The sequence below is a fragment of the Cynocephalus volans genome, chromosome 8 (genome assembly GCF_027409185.1).
Source record: "Cynocephalus volans isolate mCynVol1 chromosome 8, mCynVol1.pri, whole genome shotgun sequence".
In the NCBI taxonomy this organism is placed as follows: domain Eukaryota; kingdom Metazoa; phylum Chordata; class Mammalia; order Dermoptera; family Cynocephalidae; genus Cynocephalus; species Cynocephalus volans.
In genome coordinates this window covers 119198736-119218934 of record NC_084467.1, presented here as the reverse complement: position 1 = coordinate 119218934, position 20199 = coordinate 119198736, and the positions used below count along the sequence as shown (strand labels likewise).

The window sequence follows — 20199 nt, the reverse complement described above, 5'->3', positions numbered from 1 at the left end:
CCTTCAGTGGGGTGGTACACAGACGAGGAACTGGGGAATTGACTAATAGCCCACCCCTTTTGCGGTTAGGCCCCTCCTGGAACTGGGTGAACTTTGGGCTCTTTGGAAAGTCCCTTCCCCCTGGCAGTGGCAAGTCCTAATCTTCTGGCGATGGAAAGTCTCAAGCACCTGGTAACGGAAAGTCCTAAGTATCAGGTATTGCGTACCAAAAAGGTTGGGGGTTATCTCTACCTCTATATTCCCCCCTTTTTTCCTTGCATATCTCAATCATGAAATACTGTTTCCTGTTGGTTTAATTCCTTCTATTGTTGTCTTAACATCATAATTTGAACAGTACTAACACGTTCTCTAACCAAAGCTAGCAAGCGATTTTAAATGCAGGGGCCGAAGGTCAGAAGCAATATTAAAATAATTAGTGGTCCTAACAGGTTGACATGAGGGTTATGAGCCAGGGGGAGGAGTTGAACCATGATTCAAACCAGCCCTGATTTTGTTCTCTTTCTCTCTCTCTCTCTCTCTTTTTTTTTTTGTCTAGGCCTTCCCTGATTTTGGCCATGGAGTTTTTAATTACCCCTGAGTGATCGATGTAAAAACAACATTTTTCTTTTAGTGCAGTGTAGAACCCCCCTTGCTGAAGGAACAAGAGGTTTAGTCCCGTTCTATTTTGTAGGGCCACCTCAGAAAGAGAGGTGAGGGACTCCTGTATTTTAGTAATTTCTGAATTTTCTATTTCTTTAATATCAGCATCTATGGCTGCCTCCAAACTTTGGTAATTCTGATGTTGAATAGCCAGAGCTGAAGTTCCTGTAGGTGCCCCAGCCGCTCCTAATCCTAAGCCCAAAAGGATAGAGAGGGTGACAGTTATGAGTTCCCTTCCAGCGGGATTCCAGAGTCTGGCAGCAATGTCATTTTATGTAGACTGTGTCCCAAACCTGGAACTGGTGAGAAACTTCGGGGATCCCAGGTTCATAGGCAGCCGCTAGCTGCGTCCAGACTTCCTTCTGCACCGCTTGCAGTCCTTTTAACCTGGTATACAAGTCACTGTTACTGTGGCAAGTGGGTTCAAAGGAGTTCCCCAGTAAAGTCAAGGGGGCAGGGGCACCATAGAGAATTTCAGAGGGGGTCAGGTTGAACCGGGAGGGGGTGTTCCTAGCTCTAAACAGGGCCAAGGGAAGGAGCACCACTCAGTCCATGCCAGTCTCCATGGTTAATTTAGTCAGGGTCTCTTTTAGAGTTCTGTTCATCCTTTCTACCTGTCCTGAACTCTGGGGTCTGTAGATACAATGTAATTTCCAATTGACCCCTAGGTATCTGGCCACTCCCTGGCTTACCTTGGCAATGAAGGCGGGCCCATTGTCGGACCCAATTACCTTGGGTACCCTGAAGCGTGGGAAGATTTCTTCCAGGATTTTCTTGACCACGATGGTGGCTGTTTCCTGCTTTTTTGGGAATGCTTCTATCTATCCAGAGAGGGTGTCTACAAAAACTAGGAGATACTTGTAACCATATTTACTTGGCTTGATCTCTGTAAAGTTTACTTCCCAATATACTCCTGGTCTGTCATCCCTGAGTTTCTTGCCAAGTCCTATGGTATTTTTACAGACATTTACTTTTTGACACGGTACACAATTTTTAACTATTTGTTCTGCCAGTTGTTTTAGCCCTATGATGTGATTGAGATCCAGTACCAAATACCAGGTCCTGTCTGGGGGTAAAGAACTTAAAAGATTATAGGGGTTAGGAGCTGTGGAGTGGAGGTCAGCCACCTGCTTGTTTACCTCTCGGAGGTCTTGGACCAGTCGGTAGTCATTAGTCCCAGGTTTTTGGACCGGTAGCAAGGGTGTGTTCCAGGCTGATTGGCACTTTCGTAGGATCCCCAGCTGGAGCAAACGGGCAATGTGGGGTCGGATGCCTTCGTGTGCCTCTCGGGACATTGGGTATTGTCGGACAGCTATAGGACTGGCTTGAGCCTTCAGCTCCACGTGGACGGGGGGCTGGTTTTTAGCCTTCCCTATCCCTGCCGTTTCTCCCCACGCCTGGGGGTAGTTTTCTAACCACGAGTCCATCTGTCCAGTCTCCTGCCCTTGTTTTTCAAACAATAGGTATTTATATTCCAACCTGAGAGTTAGTACCTGGAGAGGCTTTCCTTGTCGATTTAGCACCCGAGGTCCCTCGGGGTCAAAATGAATTTGAGCACCCATTTTGGTGAGGAGGTTTCTTCCCAGTAGTGGGTAGGGGCACTCAGGAATGACAATGAACGAGTGGGATACCCAGCCCACGCCTAGGTCCACCGTTCTTCGGGTAGTCCATGAGTACTGTCTGTTCCCTGTAGCCCCTTGTACCCATGACTTCTTTTTATTTAAGAGGGGTCCATCTGCCTGTTGCAACACTGAATGTTCAGCTCCAGTATCTACCATGAACTGAGTAGGCTTCCCCTCCACTTTTAGGGTTACCCTGGGTTTGGGGAGGGGCTCTGATCCCCGTCCCCTCTAATCACTGTCTTCCCGTAGGGCCAAGACTTTGGGGCCTGAGGCATTTTTTTTTTCTGGGGGCTTTCTCAAGCCCAGTGTCCTTTCTCCTTGCAGTACACACATTGATCTTTGCCAGGGGTCCCCTCCTGTTGCCTGGTACTGTCTTACAGGTTCCCTGGTTTCCCTGACTACAGTGGCCAGAATTTTGTGAAAATTTCTTTCTTGGTGCTTTTTAAAAAATTTCTTTCTCTGACTCTCTATTATGATAAACCTTTTCAGCCACCTGCACTAATTCCCTCAACGACTTATCTTGTAACCCTTCAAGCTTCTGCAGTTTCTTCCTGATGTTTTTACTAGACTGGTCAATAAAAGCGACTGTCACTGTAGCCTTGTGCTCCTCACTACTAGGATCATACAGTGTAATCTGACGGAACGCCTCCATGAGTCTCTCCAAAAATGCTGATGGAGACTCATTGGGCCCCTGGATCACCTCTCTTACCTTAGTCAAATTGGTGGGGCATTTTGCTGCCCCTTGGAGACCTGCCACTAGAGCCTGGCGATAGACCTTCAGGTTCTCCCTACCTTCTGCCAAGTTAAAATCCCAGTTAGGTCTGGTCAACGGAAATCCTGCATCTATGACATCAGGGAGGAGGGTAGGTTGCCCATCGGCTCCTGGAACATTCTTTTGAGCTTCCAGGAAGATCCATTGTTTCTCCTCAGTGGTGAACAGGACCTGGAGGAGCTGCTGACAGTCAGCCCAGGTGGGCTGATGAGTATAAAAGACAGACTCCAAGAGAGAAATTAGGCCTTGTGGCTCATTAAAGCACTTGTGGTAAAGGGAACATAGACCATAAAGGGTTCTTGGGCACTGGGGCCTGGCATAAGGGCAAAAAGGGGGGCAGGAGATGTGAGCCATGAGGGGTCCATGTTTGTGAGTCAGGTACAAGGTCTTGCCAAGGCCTCGTCTGGTTTCTGTTTTCATCTTCGCTGTTATCTCAGGGCCCTGCAAGATTTTGATTTGTGCCAGTGTACTTGGGTGGTGCCCAAGGTCAGCTTCCAGTCGTTTGGTCTTGATCATTACTCAAAATTTTACAAGACTCAAAGAAAGAACTGTTAGCTTTGCAAAGTACTAATTAGCTTCTCAGCCTTGATTTTTACTTAGTAAGTGAGATAAGAAAGTCTGGGGATGGGAAGCAAGAGTAGAGAGAGAGAAAAAATCCTGTCCTTTAAAAAAATCCTCCCCATCCCCATAGCCCAGGTTGCTTTAGGTCCCAAAATGGCTTCTGTCCTGCCCACTCAATAATTCCCCATTGTCAATAGTTCTTTCCACGTTTATGGAGTGGGCCGCTGACTCATCTGACTGCTTCAAGCTGTTTTCAGGGTGCAGTAGGGGTTAATGTGGAATGGAACTATTTGACATGATGGAGGACATAGCTCTTGTTACCCAGCTGGAGTGGCGCAGAGGATCAAGGGCATTTGTTTATCTATTGTCTTAACAGTTGGTTCACAACAGGTGGCTTACTCAGAGTTAGCAAGCTATACATTAATTGGTACATCAATAATCTTAAGAACTTACATGAATCCTTTGTTTAGGAACAGGATGTCTCATCCAAGTCATGAGTCTCTTCCTTCAAGTTTATGAAACTTTAGAGAACTGCTTGTGTAGACAAGACATCATTTCCCCTTTTTCGATCAAAACATTCCTCATGGAAGCATTGAAGATCAATTTTCTGATTGAAAAGGTTTTACTTTTCTTTGTATGGATGCCTCAGTGCTGGGAAGACTTACTCCCAGGTAGACATGTTATTTTATAATTAACCTTTTTAATTGTATGCTGTTATATAAAGAGAGCAAATTTTTATTATACTTATTTAAATAACCATATTACCATAAAAAACAGAAGGATACTCATAAATAGTTTTCAAATTTTGGAGGAATCAAAGAGGAAAAAGGCAAATATTTTTATCTTTGTTTATAAAGTACATTTTACCAAATTGCTGTAAGTTATAGATAGCTTAGAGAAAAAGTTTCCCTAAAACCAAACATTTAAGTAAAGAACAAACAATGCAAGTTACAAAACATTTTTATCAGTTATTTAACTTTGTATACTTAATTTTTGCTTTACTTGATCTTAATTAGTAGTTCTATAAACTCATCAGATTTCTTACTGGAGTTTTGAAAACCTTTTATTTTGTCCATTGTTCTCAAAGTTATTTGACACTTGTGTTTAAGAGTACTTGTTAGAGTCTTTTGCAATTTTACTAAGCATCTGGTCAATATTTTAAGAAAATCTTGTTCTAACAGGGGAAATTTAGTTCTATATCAGTGTTTCTTAATATTAAGTTTAGTCTTTAGAAAAACTTAGCTAATTGCCTTTTAATTATAATCATTTTAATCATACACAAAATTCTTTCATAAATTCGCTGTTTACAAACCATTATTACCACTTACTCAGACCTTTGATGACATGCTTTAGATTTTTCATTTGTCCTATACTTCCCACTTCCTAAATAACTAGTCATTTTGCTCTAGGACAAAAGTTCACTACACAAGATGCTTTTTCACAATGAAGTATCCTCTTTTCCTGCATACTAATTTCCTTTTTCACCAACAATACTAAACTAACCTCATTTATCTAAAAATCCCATGATCAAAGATCATTCTGTTTTAGGCTGGGCTTATAACTTTAACCTTAAAACCTCTACCAAAGACAAATGTAATCCTGTTTGACCAGTAAAACCAAGCAGATAATTCTGAAAACATTTCTCATAGCAGTGTGATTTTCGAAAAACTCCCCCCCCCCCCTTTTTTTTCCTTCAGTTTTAGTTTAATGTTTACATTTAGCTAGAACTGGCTGGGTTGTATAAGAAAAACAGAATCTCCAAGTGGCCTTGATTCTTCTAACAGGTTTTTCTTTATCTTGGCTGAAATGCCATAGACAGTGAGTTTTTCTTATAGCAGTTGCAGAACTCTGTGCACAGATAGACAAATTTTGTCCAGAGACTTAGCTAATTACAGTGTTTGGTTTTTCAAGCTTGCCAGGAGAAACTGAGAAAAAAATAATTTCTTTCAGTCATCAGGTCTTTAATGACCAAAAGGCACAAACTTAGTTACTCAAACACAAACAGACAGACAAATTATTAGCTCTGGCCTTCACGTCAGTCCAGTATTTCAGAGTCAGATTTAAAGAGGTAGAGACAGTCTGCCCCATGTCGCCCCAGAAAGTCGTCAGTCCCAACACACACACAACCAGAAAAACAAAAACCAAAACACTGACACACCCCTCCCACGGGTGCTACAACCTGATTATCAGAGCAGGAGGGGTCTCCTTCCCAGAGATCTACCATGGAGCCGAACCTGTTCGTCTAGCACAAAGGAATCTGGAGTGTCCTCCAGGATTCCTGTGGCCACGATGTGTCTGTACGTCTACCCGCCGCTATGACCACTACAGACTGATGGCTCCGCCTCGGAGCCTCAGAAAATCCGAAACCAGATTACAGTAAACAAAGAAGACTCTAAGACAGACACAGCAGACAGACAGAGACAACCGTGGTACCTGCTGCTCGAGCAATCCTCCGTTCTCTAGTCTCTGGTCCCAGAAAGAGTGAGCTTGATCCCTGACAAGCCCCCAAAAATGTAAGACCCATGCACCATGCATGAATCCCACACACACCAGGATGGCTCACTGCACAAAGACCACGAAACTGAGACTGCTGCAATCAAGCAAGAGGTTTTCATTCCAGCATGCTGGGGTCGCTCCGTTTTCAGGACAGAAGCGGCCCCAAGCTCTTAACTCAAGCATTTTTTATACAGTTTGGTAGGCAGACTTTGGCAACAGGGTGAGTTGTACACAGCTTATTGGCCATCTGGGGTGACTTTTAATTTCATTGGTGGCCTTCAGTGGGGTGGTACACAGACGAGGAACTGGGGAATTGACTAATAGCCCACCCCTTTTGTGGTTAGGCCCCTCCTGGAACTGGGTGAACTTTGGGCTCTTTGGAAAGTCCCTTCCCCCTGGCAGCGGAAAGTCCTAATCTTCTGGCGATGGAAAGTCTCAAGCACCTGGTAACGGAAAGTCCTAAGTATCTGGTATTGCTTACCAAAAAGGTTGGGGGTTATCTCTACCTCTACAATGTAAGCTCCCTGTTCACAGGTATTTTTGTGTTTTATTCACTATTATATCTCATGTTTCTAGAACCATCTAGTACAGAGAAAGCACCTAAGAATTATGTGTTTGTTGAATGAATGAAAATCTGTTTGTGTGCACTGAGGCTGTTTCCCAGGCAATACTCAGAGTTACTCTTGTGGGTATCCGTCAGATGCTCATTTTACATTTTGCCATTCTGATGAGTCAAACAGTTCTCATCACAGAAAAAATAGTGATACTCAATTTTATAAGGTAAAAAGATATTCTCTTCTATTGAGAATCATGTTCCAACATAGTGCAGATCTCCGTCCTCTTGTAGAATTCCCTGTCTAATTCCTAACTCCTCCTAGAGTTGGAGGGAAGATTTCATGTGTTTGTTTTTGTGAGCCACACTGCTTTTATTAATGACCTTGTTCACAGGTTGTCTTAATTCTTCACCTCTTGTAGATCTTGCATGCAGAGCTTAAAGTCCTCCTCAGTTCCACAGGAATGCTACTCCTGAGATCTGAGTGCTGAATAGAATTTCTATACGTTCTGATAAACGTGCTGGGGATAGGTAGCTGGAATACCTTACAGTAGGCATTACTAAAAATCTGAGCCTGGAATTGACACCATTCTGTCTACTAATCTGAAATGACAGAACAATAACCAAGAGATCTGTGTACATGAAAGCTCTTAATCTTTGGAGGGAGCCGACTCCTCTTTTCCTGCCCATCATACACTTAAACATTAAATTCAAGTACACAGGGAATTTCAAATTCTGCCTAAGGCTAAATAGCAAAATATTTTACTTTCTACACATTTTTCTTTCTTTCTTTCCTTTATCTTGTTTAATTTTTCTACACATTCATCTTTCAAGAACTGTTCCTCTATAAAGCTTGCCTGTAAAGCCAGGAAAAACAACTAATTTTCCTAGCTTATGAATTCTATTGATTTCATTTCCCAATAGCAAAACAAAAAACCAAAACAGCTCTCCTAGTATAAGGGAAGAGCCATTGTACTCTGCTAGGTCAAATTTCCTGGCTCCTACCTGTATGTATGTGTGTATACACATATGCACACACATACACATATTTGCAGCCTTCCCTTATTTTTTCTAGAAGGGGCAAAATATTTATCTATTGGCTTTTGATGTGCCATTTTTAATGGGTTCTCAGGTAAGGTTATCATTTCCCTTTTATATTTCCTCCTCAAAAACTTCTTTTTCTTCCATTTCTGCAGTCTGCATTTCAATTTCTGTCCTGTCTCTACTTGCAGTAGAGTTAAGACAATGATGCACTCTCAGCACAGTGTGGGTAGTAACAAGCCAAAAACAGGGTCCGGGATCAGATGCTGAGCAATGCAGGAGAGGTAAGATATTAGTATACACAGGCAAAAGCAGCATTAGCGGGAGGGCCAGGCTGGACCTGAAGTTTTGGAAGAAGCAATCTTCACTACTGCTGACTGCTCACAAGTCTTAGCATGTTTAATGTGTCAGGACTCCTTAATATCAAGTTTCTCTCAGGTCTTTGGTCCTGGCTCTCTTGGATTCTGTGTTGCCAAGAAGTTTTTAGCTATAGTATTCTATTTTCTTTACTCTTAAAAAATGACTCTTCTGATCTTTTGAGAAGCTAAAACAGTATCACTTCTAATTTTAGATTTCTTTCCCCTTACTTCTCAAGGACTCAAGCACAACATCCTCCAATGACATTATCATTAGGGTGACTCAAAATTATCAGTCACTTCTCACTTATGAGCAGCAGGTTTGCCAGCTTTTACTTGCCTTATCTCTTTTAATGCTTACAGCCACCTACTTCCTGGGAATGGAGGAGGCAGTGTACATAAAGTATCAGGATGCCACGATTTTTGGTTTATTATCATTTAGGCTGATTACACAGCTTGTATTTCCCTTTCATTATTCCACAGCTGTATTTCCCTTTCATTATTCCACAGCATTTCTTTAGCCATTCCTCAGTAGTGGTAAATCCCTCTAACGTGGTGATCTAATGTGCCAATCATGTCGCAGGATTTCCTTTGCTTTTTAAGGCTGACTAAAATCCTATTGTGTATTAGTCTGTTTTTGTTGCTTATAACAAAATACATGGAACTGGCTATTTTATAAAGAAAAACAAAATTTATTGCTTACAGGTTCTGAGGCTGGGAAGTCAAAAGTCCATCTGATGATGGTGACAGCAACCCAGGGGTCTCACATGACAAGATGGTGGAAGCAGACAGAGCAGAAAGAGAGAGAAGGCAGTCTCTCCTCTTCTTTTAAGGCCCTCAGAACCACACCCCTGACCACCAATTTTAATCCATTCGCTACTTCAAGGTCCTACAACCCAATCACCTCTTTAAGGCCCCACCTTACAATTACCATAATAGGATTTCCCAAACTCTTGACTGTCACAGTGGGGCTAAGTTCCTAATACATAAAACTTTGGGGATATGATTCAAGCTTCAGGGAGTTTGGGGGGGACATATTTCAATCCACTACATATTGTGTACACACACACACACACACACACACACACACACTACATTTTGTTTATCCATCATACATAGATGGACATTTGGATTACTTACATCAGATATTGTGAATAATGCTGCCAGTGAACATGGGTGTGCATATCTCGTTTAGATCCTGCTTTTAATTCTTTTGGATATATACCCAGAAATGGGATTGCTGGATCATATGGTAATTCTATTTTTAATTATTTGAGAAGCTTCCAGTTCCATAATGTCTGTATCATTTTATATTCCTACCAATATGCACAAGGATTCCAATTTCTCCACATCTTAACCAATACTTATTATTTTATTTTTATTTTCTGGGCAGCAGGCCAGTAGGGGAATCTGAACCCATGACCTTGGTGTTATGAGGCTGCACTCTAACTAACTGAGCTAACTGGCCAGCCCATATTTTATTTTATTTTATTAATTTATTTATTTAAAATATGACTGGTAAGGGGATCTTAACCGGGACTTGGTGTTGTCAGCACCACGCTCATCCAGGTGAGCCATGGGCCGGCCCTCTGTAGGTTATCTTTACACTTTATTGATTTTTCCTTCCATGCACAGAAGCTTTTAAGGTTGATGTTGTTCCTCTTGCCTACTTTTCCTGTCGTTGTCCCCATAGTCTGACTTTTAACCACTGTGACCATTATACCATTTTGCTCAGCCCAATCACGCTACACAGTCATCTGCACAGAATATATAGCTGTGAAACAATAAGAAATTTATAGTTTATTTTCTGCCCTGTTTCTGGCACAGAGCTCCTAAACCCCATGTAATTTTCCAAGCAATAAGGGTACTAAGAGCATCTTTTGTTACAATATTTGATCTTTGACCCTGGTTTCTGACACAGAATGCCTAAATCCCTTGGAATTTCCTGGATGATAGGAATGTCTTTTGTTCTGATGAGGCAGCTCTTGGTGGGTTCCCGGATAGCTTCAGGATGGGGGCTGGTCACTAGGAAGGCAAAGTCACAATTAGAAGCTTGGAACTTTCAGCCTCACTCCTCATCCTCTGGGGAGGGAAGAGGGGCTGGAGAGTGAATTAATAATCAATCACCTCCATAAAAATCCCCAAAAGACAGGGTGCAGAGAGCTTCCAGTTGGTAAACACATCCACGTGCCCGGAGGGTGGCACACCCACACTCCTTGGGGACAGAAGCTCCTGTGCTCAGGACCCTTCCGGGCCTTACCCACGTACCTCTTCATCTGGTTGTTCATCTGTATCCTTTTTCATATCCTTTGCTATATAATAAACTGATAAATATAAGTCAACATATCCCTGAGTTCTGTGAGCCATTCTAAAAAATGATGAACCTGAGGAAGGAGTGATAGGAACTCCTGATTTACAGCCAGAAGTACAGAAGTACAGTAGGCCTGGACTTGTGATGGGCATCTGAACTGGGGGCAGTCTTGTGGCAGTGAGCCCTTAACCTGTGGGTTCTAATGCTGAGTCCGGGTAGATAGTGTCAGAATTGAACTGAATTGTAAGACACCAGCTGGTGTTGGAGAATTGCTTAGTATGGAAAAAAAACCATACATTTTGTGTCAGCTATTTTGAGAGCGAATATAGAGAAAAAAGAGTTTTCCTTCTTTTAACACATTTTAAATTGCTCCACGGCTTTCTTACCAAAATTATTTCTTGCTCTTGAACTTTCTTGTGTGTGTGGAGGACAGGAGGTTAAGGGTAGGGGCAGGGGGATAGACTTGCTTGAGGCGTATTTAGAGGCTTTCTTGGATTGAGTGTTTCCCACAGATAACTACCCCGTTTTGTTACTGTTATTTAATGTTGATTCTTATCAGTTGCAGATTTCAAAGCTTCTCTTTATCTTGTCTGGGTCAAAACTCATTTGGACCTTTCTGTGTACTGGCCAGTGAGGCAGCACAGGGAGTGGAAATAGCACTGAACTGAGAACCTAGTCGTGGGCTCTGCTCCCAGCTCTGCTTCCCGGCGTTTTCTCCCATCCATTCCATTTCCTCACCAGCACAATAACCTCTCCCTTGGGTTTTCACAAGGACACAAGGGGATATGTGCTAGAGAGATATATCTGCAAAGCAGATTCAGCTTCTAGTTTCATTTGTTATTCATTGTTTAGCAGAACAAAATCTAGTAACTGATGATAGTTGCATGAGATAATGAAATAATTTCCTTCCTCTTTTCTAAGTTTATCTCCTAAACCTCACTGGATTCTGGACCAGTTCTGGAATGACTTTGGAGTACCAAATGTTTCAGAATATACATCCTGGCAGACTGTGGCTGCTTCAACCACTGACAATTTTGCTGCTGCTGGGTGAGTGAGGGTCATTCTGGAACAGGTCAATTTCAGACTCCTACTGTCCAGACTTTAGGGACCAGTGTGGTGAGGAATAGGCCTGGGCCCTGGAAGCTGAGACAGATTGAAAGAGGAGAGAGGACCCTGAATTCTTACTGTTCTAATGGTTCCTTAAGTCAGAATTCAGTGGTACTTTCACAGTCCCTGGGAAGTCCATTCTGTACCAACATTCATGTTTACTTTGTCGCCACGTGGAGGGACAGGGATGAGATAAGGAGGAATGAGAAATGAATACTTTTATAAGAGATCAATTGGAAACAGGCTCTTGAGATGGGTCCTAGGGAAAGAAGGAGCCAAAATCATCTCCCTCTGCCCACACACAAAACTAACTTTGTTCTCATCTTTTCCTGCTCTACATTGATCTACTCTTTTCTCTTTTACAGCTTCTGATAGGCGAGCTGGTAAGTTAGCTCTTTGCTTTTTTGTATTAATGTGTTACTTCCTCATAATGTGATGCTGTATTTACTATGTAGGGATATATCTGTTTCACCAAGAATCAGGCTTGGGTTCAGCATGGACACTTCCCCCATTTCACTGGGGCCTGGGATTTAATTCTTGTTAGATTCCTGCTGGTCCATCAAAGACCCAGAGGATAGGCTGCTGCAAAGACACAGATCTTTAACTGAGTCTACAGTAGGACTTTCTAGTCCCTCCAAGATAATTTATTCACATATCCTTCTGCTCTCTGCCCCTCAGCTGCTCTCCCGAAGGCTGTGGTGAAACTTGAGCCCCCGTGGACCCATGTGCTGCAGGAGGACTATGTGACTCTGAGGTGCCAGGGGGCCCACACCCCTGGGAACAACTCCACCCAGTGGTTCCACAATGGGAGCTCCATCCCCACCCAGGTCCAGGCCAGCTACAGATTTAAGGCCAAGAGAGATGACAGCGGGGAGTACAGGTGCCAGACAGGCCAGACCAGCCTCAGCGACCCTGTGTATCTGGGCGTGCTTTCCGGTCAGTGGAGGAAGGGCCCGGGGAGGTTCTGGGAGGACCAGGACAGATGAAATCTGCTTTCGCTACAGAGGTTTGCAGGAAAGGGGGGTGACCTGCTTACTGGGAAGTGTTGCTGTGGGTTGCCTAATCATTTCTCTTTTCACCTACCTCATTGGCTTAATATGTGTGGTGGGGGTGGAAATTCCTAAGAAATTCCTCAGCATATATTAAAGGTAGTTTTTGCCTCAGTCCTGATTGAACAAGAAGGTCACAAGGCCACAAACAGGCAGCTGAGTACGAAAGAAGCAGAAAGTACTACTTCATAAAACCACCTTACTCTGATGGCAGTGTGGTAAACCACGGAGGCTGGAGACAAATAGACCCACAAAAGCCCTAAGGTAGGAGCTGTCTGACAAGTGTGAGGAGGTCATTCTGCCTGGAGTACAGGAGGCCAGAGGGTGGAATCCAGTCTGGAAGATGAGGCCAGAGGTGAGGGGGAGGGGAAAGGCTAGATCGTGTGAAGGCTAGTAGCCTGTTGCAATGACTTTGACTTTTATTTCTAAATGAGGTGAGAATTCACCAGATGGTTTTAATTAAAGGAGTAATGTGATTTGATTTAGGTTTATAGAAATATCTGACAGTGTGCAGTTTAATAGATTCTGTAGAGAAAATGCCCCTGGATACTATTTCTACCCCCCTCCAAATGTCTGAAAATATGAGCACACTTATCTTGCAGTTTATTTCAGCTGCACCCTTGGTGCCTAAATGCCAAAGATGGTTACAAAAACATCCAGTGCTTTAGATTTTCCTGTTTAACACCAGGAGGGTGATTTTTTTGTGTGTGGTCTTTTAAGGCCCCTGTACCAAAGAGGTCCTGGTGGTGCAGTCACTTTCTGTTGATGGTGCTCTATTCAAAGAAGAACAAATATTGAGTCAACCTCAAAAACCTGCCCAATGACATCTCAGCTACCTATCTCCTCTCTTTGTGTATTACCTCTCCAGGAACAGTCTTATGGTACTTCTGACTCTTCCTATAAAGATATAAAAATATAGATAACAAAACGTAAATCTGAAGGGTTGATAAAGAGAAACCACCCAGTCCTCCATTGTATAAAGAAATTAAGCTGATGAGACCCAAGAGCCCAGCAGTTAACGGCAGAGCCCAAATCAGAGTCCTTACTTCAGAGTTCTGTTTCATGCTGTCTTAACAACAGTACCTTGCTTTTCATATACAGAATACTGTTTTCCTTGTTTTAAAACAATATTAATGACAATCAATATGGAATATTGTTTTCTTAAATAAGATATAACAAATTGTAATATTTGTTTCTGTAATAGAGCAATTTGATTTTCTTCTATAATAAGTTTTTTGGTTTTTTTGTTTGTTTGTTTTTGTTTGTTTTTTTGTCTTATTCATGACCGGCACTCAACCAGTGAGTGCACCGGCCGTGGCGGGAGCGTCGCCGTACTCCCAGCGCCTCACTCTCCCGAGTGCGCCATGGGTTCGGCCCTCTTCTCTAATAAGTTTATTAGAACATTGTTTGTAGACTTGTCCTCCAGGATAGCTGAATTTTGGAAACTGACTACTCTGCCATCAATGAAGGGAGGGGGTGGTTGAGAGTAAGAGTTTTTGTAGGCAAGGAAGGAAAAGTGATTTTAAGTTTAAAAACCTTCTTTAATGCCTCTTTTGTTCAGAGTCACAATTGAATACTGAATTCAAAAGATCATACATTTTCATTTCTTATGTGGATGGGAGATTCCACTCAGGATGTGCTATGGTCTGAATGTTTATGTTCCCCTGAAATTCATATGTTGAAATCCTAACCCTCTTCATAATTGTACTAGGAAGTGGGGCCTTTGAGGAGGGGACTATGTCATGAGGTTGGAGCCCTCATGAATGGAATTAGTGCCTGTATAAAAGAGACCCAAGGGAGCTCAGTGGCCTCTCCTACCATGGGAGGATACAGCAAGAAGGCTCAATTTTATGAACCAGGAAGTGGGCCCTCACCAGACACAAAAGCTGCCAGCACCTTGATTTTGGACTTGCCAGCCTCCAGAACTGTGAGAAATAAATTTCTGTTGTTTATAACCCACCCAGTTTATGGTACTTCGTTATAGCAGCCCAAGTAGACTAAAACAGGGTGGGTGAGGCATTATTGAAGCTCTATTTTGTTGCTAATACAGTCAATGACCACCTGCCTTCACCTCCCAAAACTGTTCAAAAGTTACAATTAAATTAGTAATCCCCAGACCACAAGTACCGTATTCACAACAAACTGAAGGTTTCGGGTCCTGTTCAGTAACCTCTACGGTTACTGAAATGCAGTCATTTCCCTACTCAAGTTTAGTGTTTTAAATTCCTCAAACATATTTTTATTATCTTCTCTTCACCTTTGGAACCTCTCGAAACTTCTGTCTTTCAGAAGTTCCACAGATATAACACTATATTTTGTCTCACACCTCCCTGAAGCATCTTCAGTGCCCATCATCCTTTCAAGTTCTATGAGGAATGTAGTCCTACACATGAGGTTGCAAAGGTCTTGGTATCTAGCTTTAGAGCATTTCCCCCCATATTTTTATCTTTCAGACTGGCTGCTGCTCCAGACTCCTCATCTGGTGCTCCAGGAGGGGGAAACCATCATGCTGAGGTGCCACAGCTGGAAAAACATGCCTCTCTACAACATTAATTTCTACCACAATGGAAAATCCATAAAGTTTTCCCATTACAATTACAACTTCTCCATCCCACAAGCAAACCACAGTCAGAGTGGTAATTACTACTGCAAAGGCCTTATAGGAAGGTCAGAGCACTCATCACAGTCTGTGACCATCACTGTCCGAGGTAAGGGAACTCTGTCTAGATGCTTGGAGTGGCAATGCAGGGATGGACAGGGTTAAGGTCATATGGACCTACATGGAGATCTGAGAAATGCCACAGCAGCAAAATTGGGCACTGAGTCTCAGAGTTGACCCAAGACCTCCTGGTCCTTTTGCATCTTTCAGACTGGCTGCTGCTCAAGACTCCTTACTTGGTGCTTCAGGAAGGGGGAACCATAGTGCTGAGGGGCCACAGCTGGAAAAACATGCCTCTATCTAAGGTCAAATTCCACTGCAATGGAAAATCCATGAAGTTTTTCCATTTCGATCACAACTCCATCCCACAAGCAAACTGTAGTCACAATGGTAATTACCACTGTACAGGCCTCATAGGAAGGTCAGAGCACTCATCATAGTCTGTGACCATCACTTTCCATGGTAGGAACCAGGACTGTTCCAGGAGCTTCAGGCTTCGGAAGGATGAATACGGAGAGGTCTACCAACCTTTTTCAGACTTCAGTACCTGTGTTCTCCTGAATGGGCCTCTTTGATGTTAACAGGAACCCTAAAAGTTCTAGCTGACCTGATTGCTGTGTGGAAATGCAGCTGTATTCCAGCTCATTCCTCAGGGATTATAGAAATGGGTGTTATTCACTTGGAATTTTAACCCTCAGGGGACAGAGGCTATCTTTTCCTCCGCACAAATATGTCTACCAGACATAATCACTCTCCCTCCTTTCCACCTCATTCAAACCACTTCACTTTGTCCCATGTCCCTCTACCTCTAGGATTCTGAAGTGTGTGCCTCCAATGCCTCCCCAGTGACCCTCTCAGCATTAGCTCAAGGCAGCCATGTTGTTATGGGAATCTCTTTCAACCTATAAACAACTAGGCCTCCATCTGTTCTTGAGAAATTTTGCATTGTGGAATCCTTATCACGCCTTTTCAGGAGACATCACAAGCTACTTATGACAGACTAGTGCAGCGAACACTACCCAGTTCTAGGCTCAGAGAAGGTGGTGAGTGAAGATCTGCTGATGTGGTCTGTGGATTCCCTAGTTCAAGGTTTCCCAAAGACTGTTCCCCAGTCACATAACTCCTTGAAAGGCTTTTCAGAATAAAGGGTTCTGTGGTCAAATTAATGTGGAACATGCTCGTCCTCTCCTTTTATATTCATGATACACATTAAAGGCTTCAAGAAGCCCTGTTGAAAAGAAAACTTTTAAACTATGTTCCATATGGCATTTTCCAAGCCTCGGTGACTGCAGAAACTTTTCCCTCTATAACTTCAGAACAGACGTGACCAAGGTCACCCTTTAGGAAATGTTGATCTAGTGCTTTATTTGGGAGGCAGAGAGACAAAGAGATCCTCTGAAGACTTCCTGGCCTACGTGTCTGCTCTTGGCCTTACCTCAGCCCCAGCTAGGATGACTGTTACAAAGGTTCCTTGCTGGGGACCTCACTGTTTATTCCAAATTTCTATCTTAATGACTTATTATTCCCATCCCTCTGCCTCTCCTTCTAGGTCCAGAAATTCTATCCATCTCTCTACCTTGGTACCAAATCACTTTCTGCCTGGTGATAGGACTCCTGTTTGCAGTGGACACAGGGCTGTACTTCTCTGTGAAGAGACAACTTCAAAGCTCAATGGGGGACCAGAAGAATCACAAACTCCAATGGATCCAAGGACCATAGGACAAATGTCTCTGCATACCATGGCATAACAGCAGTGGCAAAAGTATCTCTTCCTCCTACTGTAGCTCCTCCTTGAAAGAAACCTGAGCCAAGAATCCTCCACCCACCATTTAGCCTTCAGACACTAGCCAGAGGTTTCTCAAATATATAAAACCTCAGTAAATCCTGCTTCTACATTCAAAATACACCCAGCAATCCAACTGCTTCTCAGTACTCTACTCCTGCAACCTTGGTCAAGCCACCATTATCTCTCACTTGAATTACTGCTATAGCCTCCTGACTGGTCTTCCTGCACTCACCCTTGCCATCCTACAGCCTACCCACAGCAGCCATTGTGATCTTTTAAAATGTGTACCATGTTTGTCACTTCTTTGCTCAAAACTAGATAATAGCTTCCCCTTGCACTTAGCGTAAAAGCTGAAGCCTTTGAAATGTTCTACAAGATGCTGCATAATCTGGCTCCTCGATATCTCTTTGACCTCATCCCCTGTCACTCTGTGTTGCTTACTCTTGGTTGCCCTTTACCTACATCATGCTTCATGTCCTTTAGGTCTTTACTCAAATGTCACCTTATCAATGACATCCCCTTGATCATTCAATATAACTCCACCTCCCCTTCCACACTCCTAATTCCCCTCTCCTGCTTTTTCTCCATTGTTCTTCTCACCAGCCGATGTTCTGTATGTTTACTTGTTTACTTTTTTTAATGCCTGACTCCCCCTCCCCTTGCCCTACCCCATTTGAATGTGAGCTTTAGGAGAGGATTTTGTTTTGTTCACTACCATATATACTCGGGGCCTAGGTCAGTGTCTAGCCCATGATAAGACACTTAATAAATATTTATAGAATCAGTAAATTCTTTAACTTTGTAATCAGAGACTTTTAATCCTGGAAACTCCTTAGAAACAATGAAACTCCAATCTCATCATTTTAAAATCAAGAAAGCTATGGCCCAGATAGCCAAAATTACCTGTTCAAGGACATACAGGTAGTTGGTGTCACAGACCTTTATATATAGTTTGGTTCATACTATAAATTTTGTTCTACAGCTTGCTTTTTTTAAAGACTCAGTATTGGGTCATGAGCATTCCTCCACTTCACAATGTCTATTTAAGTCACTGCTTTAATATCTGTTCTACTTTCAAAGATACTCAAAATAATCTACTAAATATAAATGGAAATGTTTAAGTGAATGTATAAAAATTTGCACTGTATGCATAAGCTCCTCTATGCTTGAACCTCTCCAGAGACATCAATTAAAAAGTGCAGAAGTGAATGACATTGGAAGCATGCCTGTATGATGCTGTGGTTTTGTTCATGTACATCACCTGCTTTAGGGTTAATCCTGCAACTCTTGGGTGTGGGTAGGTAGGGGGGGTTTTGAGGCTGGGAGAAAAGGGGGGAGGAGTCCAGCTATGGCAGTTCCTGAGTAGGCCAGGGCACACACTGCCCAGGCCAGGCCACCTTTTCAGTTCTGAGGTGACAACCCTTCTCTTGCAGACTCTTGGCTAAAATGTCTTGACTTTGGCATCCAGGCCTGCCTGGCCTATACTGTGAGTGAATGAATTTAAAGCTGACAGCTTCTCTCCCTCCTGGAATTATGAAATAAGTTACTTCTTTTTGCAGATGGTTTGATTTTTCACTGTGGAAGTCATTCATTGCATACTTCTTCAAACATTCCCTTTTTTTCCTGAACTGTTTGCCTTTTCAGTACAGCTGATCTCTCTAGCAGCAAATTCTGCCAGCTCTTCCTCACTGGTACAGTGGGAGAAGATTGACCAAGAAACCCAGTCCAGTCCTTCCGTCCTCGTGAGTATAGTGCTGAGTATGCCTGCCTGTCACTCCGGCCGGGAGGTTACATGTAAGCTTCCCTCTTTCTTTTCTTCTTGAGAACATTTCCACCCTCATTTCTGAACTGTCTCCTCCTTTTGGCTTTCAGTAGAAGTCCAAACACCAGAATATCCAGATAGAACGTTCCGGATTAAAGGAAGTGGGACATAGCAAAAACTCAAATCGCACGGCCAAAGGCCTGATGGGAAGTAGCGTGGCTTTACTGCCCAATGAACCCATGTCCTCCTGCGGCCTTTAGAATGTAGTGGGGCCTGCAGCAGTTTATTCTACACCTGAGTACTGGGCTCCAGCTTGGAACCTGCTTAGGCCACAGATAAAAGGACACACTATGACTTTCCAACGGGTGTCTGGGGACGATGCTCCTCGGGGATACAACATCGGGGAGGGAAAGGATTACAAGAAGGACATTCCCACTACATTGCAATCTGCTTCCCCGTGTGCTGTGTTCTCCCCTGGGTGAAGCAGCGGGGTTGCTTCCGAGTCACAAAGCCACAAAGCCACAAAGCCACACAGCACGATGCTCTGGCTCCTCTGAGGAAAGCCACTTAATAAAGGACTGGGAGCCAAACCGAAAGGACCCAAAGTCTTCATCTAACTGGTTTTGGTTTTTTAAGTCATAAGTCTGTTTCTGTTTTTTCCTAAAAACAGGAAGTGAGTTAAAACTGTGGCTTAAAGATACACCCACTGCATGGGCCAGGAATCGAACCCGGGTCTTCCGGCATAGCGGGCGAGAATACCACTGAACCACCAATGCAGACGACACACAGAAAGAGGTTCTGCTGCATCACTCCCTAACCTCCTCTCTGTCTGTGGCCACAAGCCATCTCTTTGAATTACAGTATTGGAAATATTGCCTGCAGGTTTCGAGGTAAAATGCATTAAGACTTGAAAAATAACTACGTACTTAAACTCCTGGCTTTGATGCATGGCTCTATTCGCACAGTAACATGCTTTCGGCTTTCCCGAGCCGCTGGACTCAGCTCGGCTCTCTAAGGCAGTCTGTCCGCAGGCCTGTGCGCCTCGAGCCCATCGAAAACGTGTGCTCTAGGGAAGTTACTGCCTTCACTGGCTTCGGCCACGACCGAGCGCCCTTAGAACCAGCCGGAAGACGCTGGAACTTTCTCCGCGTTTCTTTTCAGCACCTCTGAGTCAGAAGCCCGTAGGGCCAGCGTAGCCGCCCCGCTCCCCGCCTCCCACGGCCGGACCCGCCCGAACCTTCTCCCTCGAACCTTCTCCCCGAGTCAGCGCCGCGCCACCCGGCCGAGTCAGCCCGCGCGGGAAGGATCGCGGCGGCGGAGGCGGGTCCCCCGCAACCGAATAAAAAGCCCGTGGGCGCGGAGCCGAGCAGATCGGAACCGGGCTGGCTGGAGAGAAGCGAGAGGAGGGCAGCAGTGCTGAGCGCCCTTCGACGGCTGAGCAGCTGCGCCTCCTGCAGCCTCCTGCAGCCTCCTGCATCTGACTCG

At 43.7% G+C, this 20199-nt stretch overlaps 1 protein-coding gene across 1 annotated transcript; it reads left to right on the top strand.

Moving 5' to 3' along the window:
* The first annotated feature begins 11313 nt into the window (after positions 1-11313).
* LOC134384362 (low affinity immunoglobulin gamma Fc region receptor III-like) lies at positions 11314-16972 on the top strand. The gene is given in 5 exon segments (XM_063105894.1): positions 11314-11398; positions 11824-11841; positions 12137-12394; positions 14961-15215; positions 16716-16972. Coding segments are annotated over 5 exon segments (873 nt in total).
* The last annotated feature ends 3227 nt before the right edge of the window (positions 16973-20199 follow it).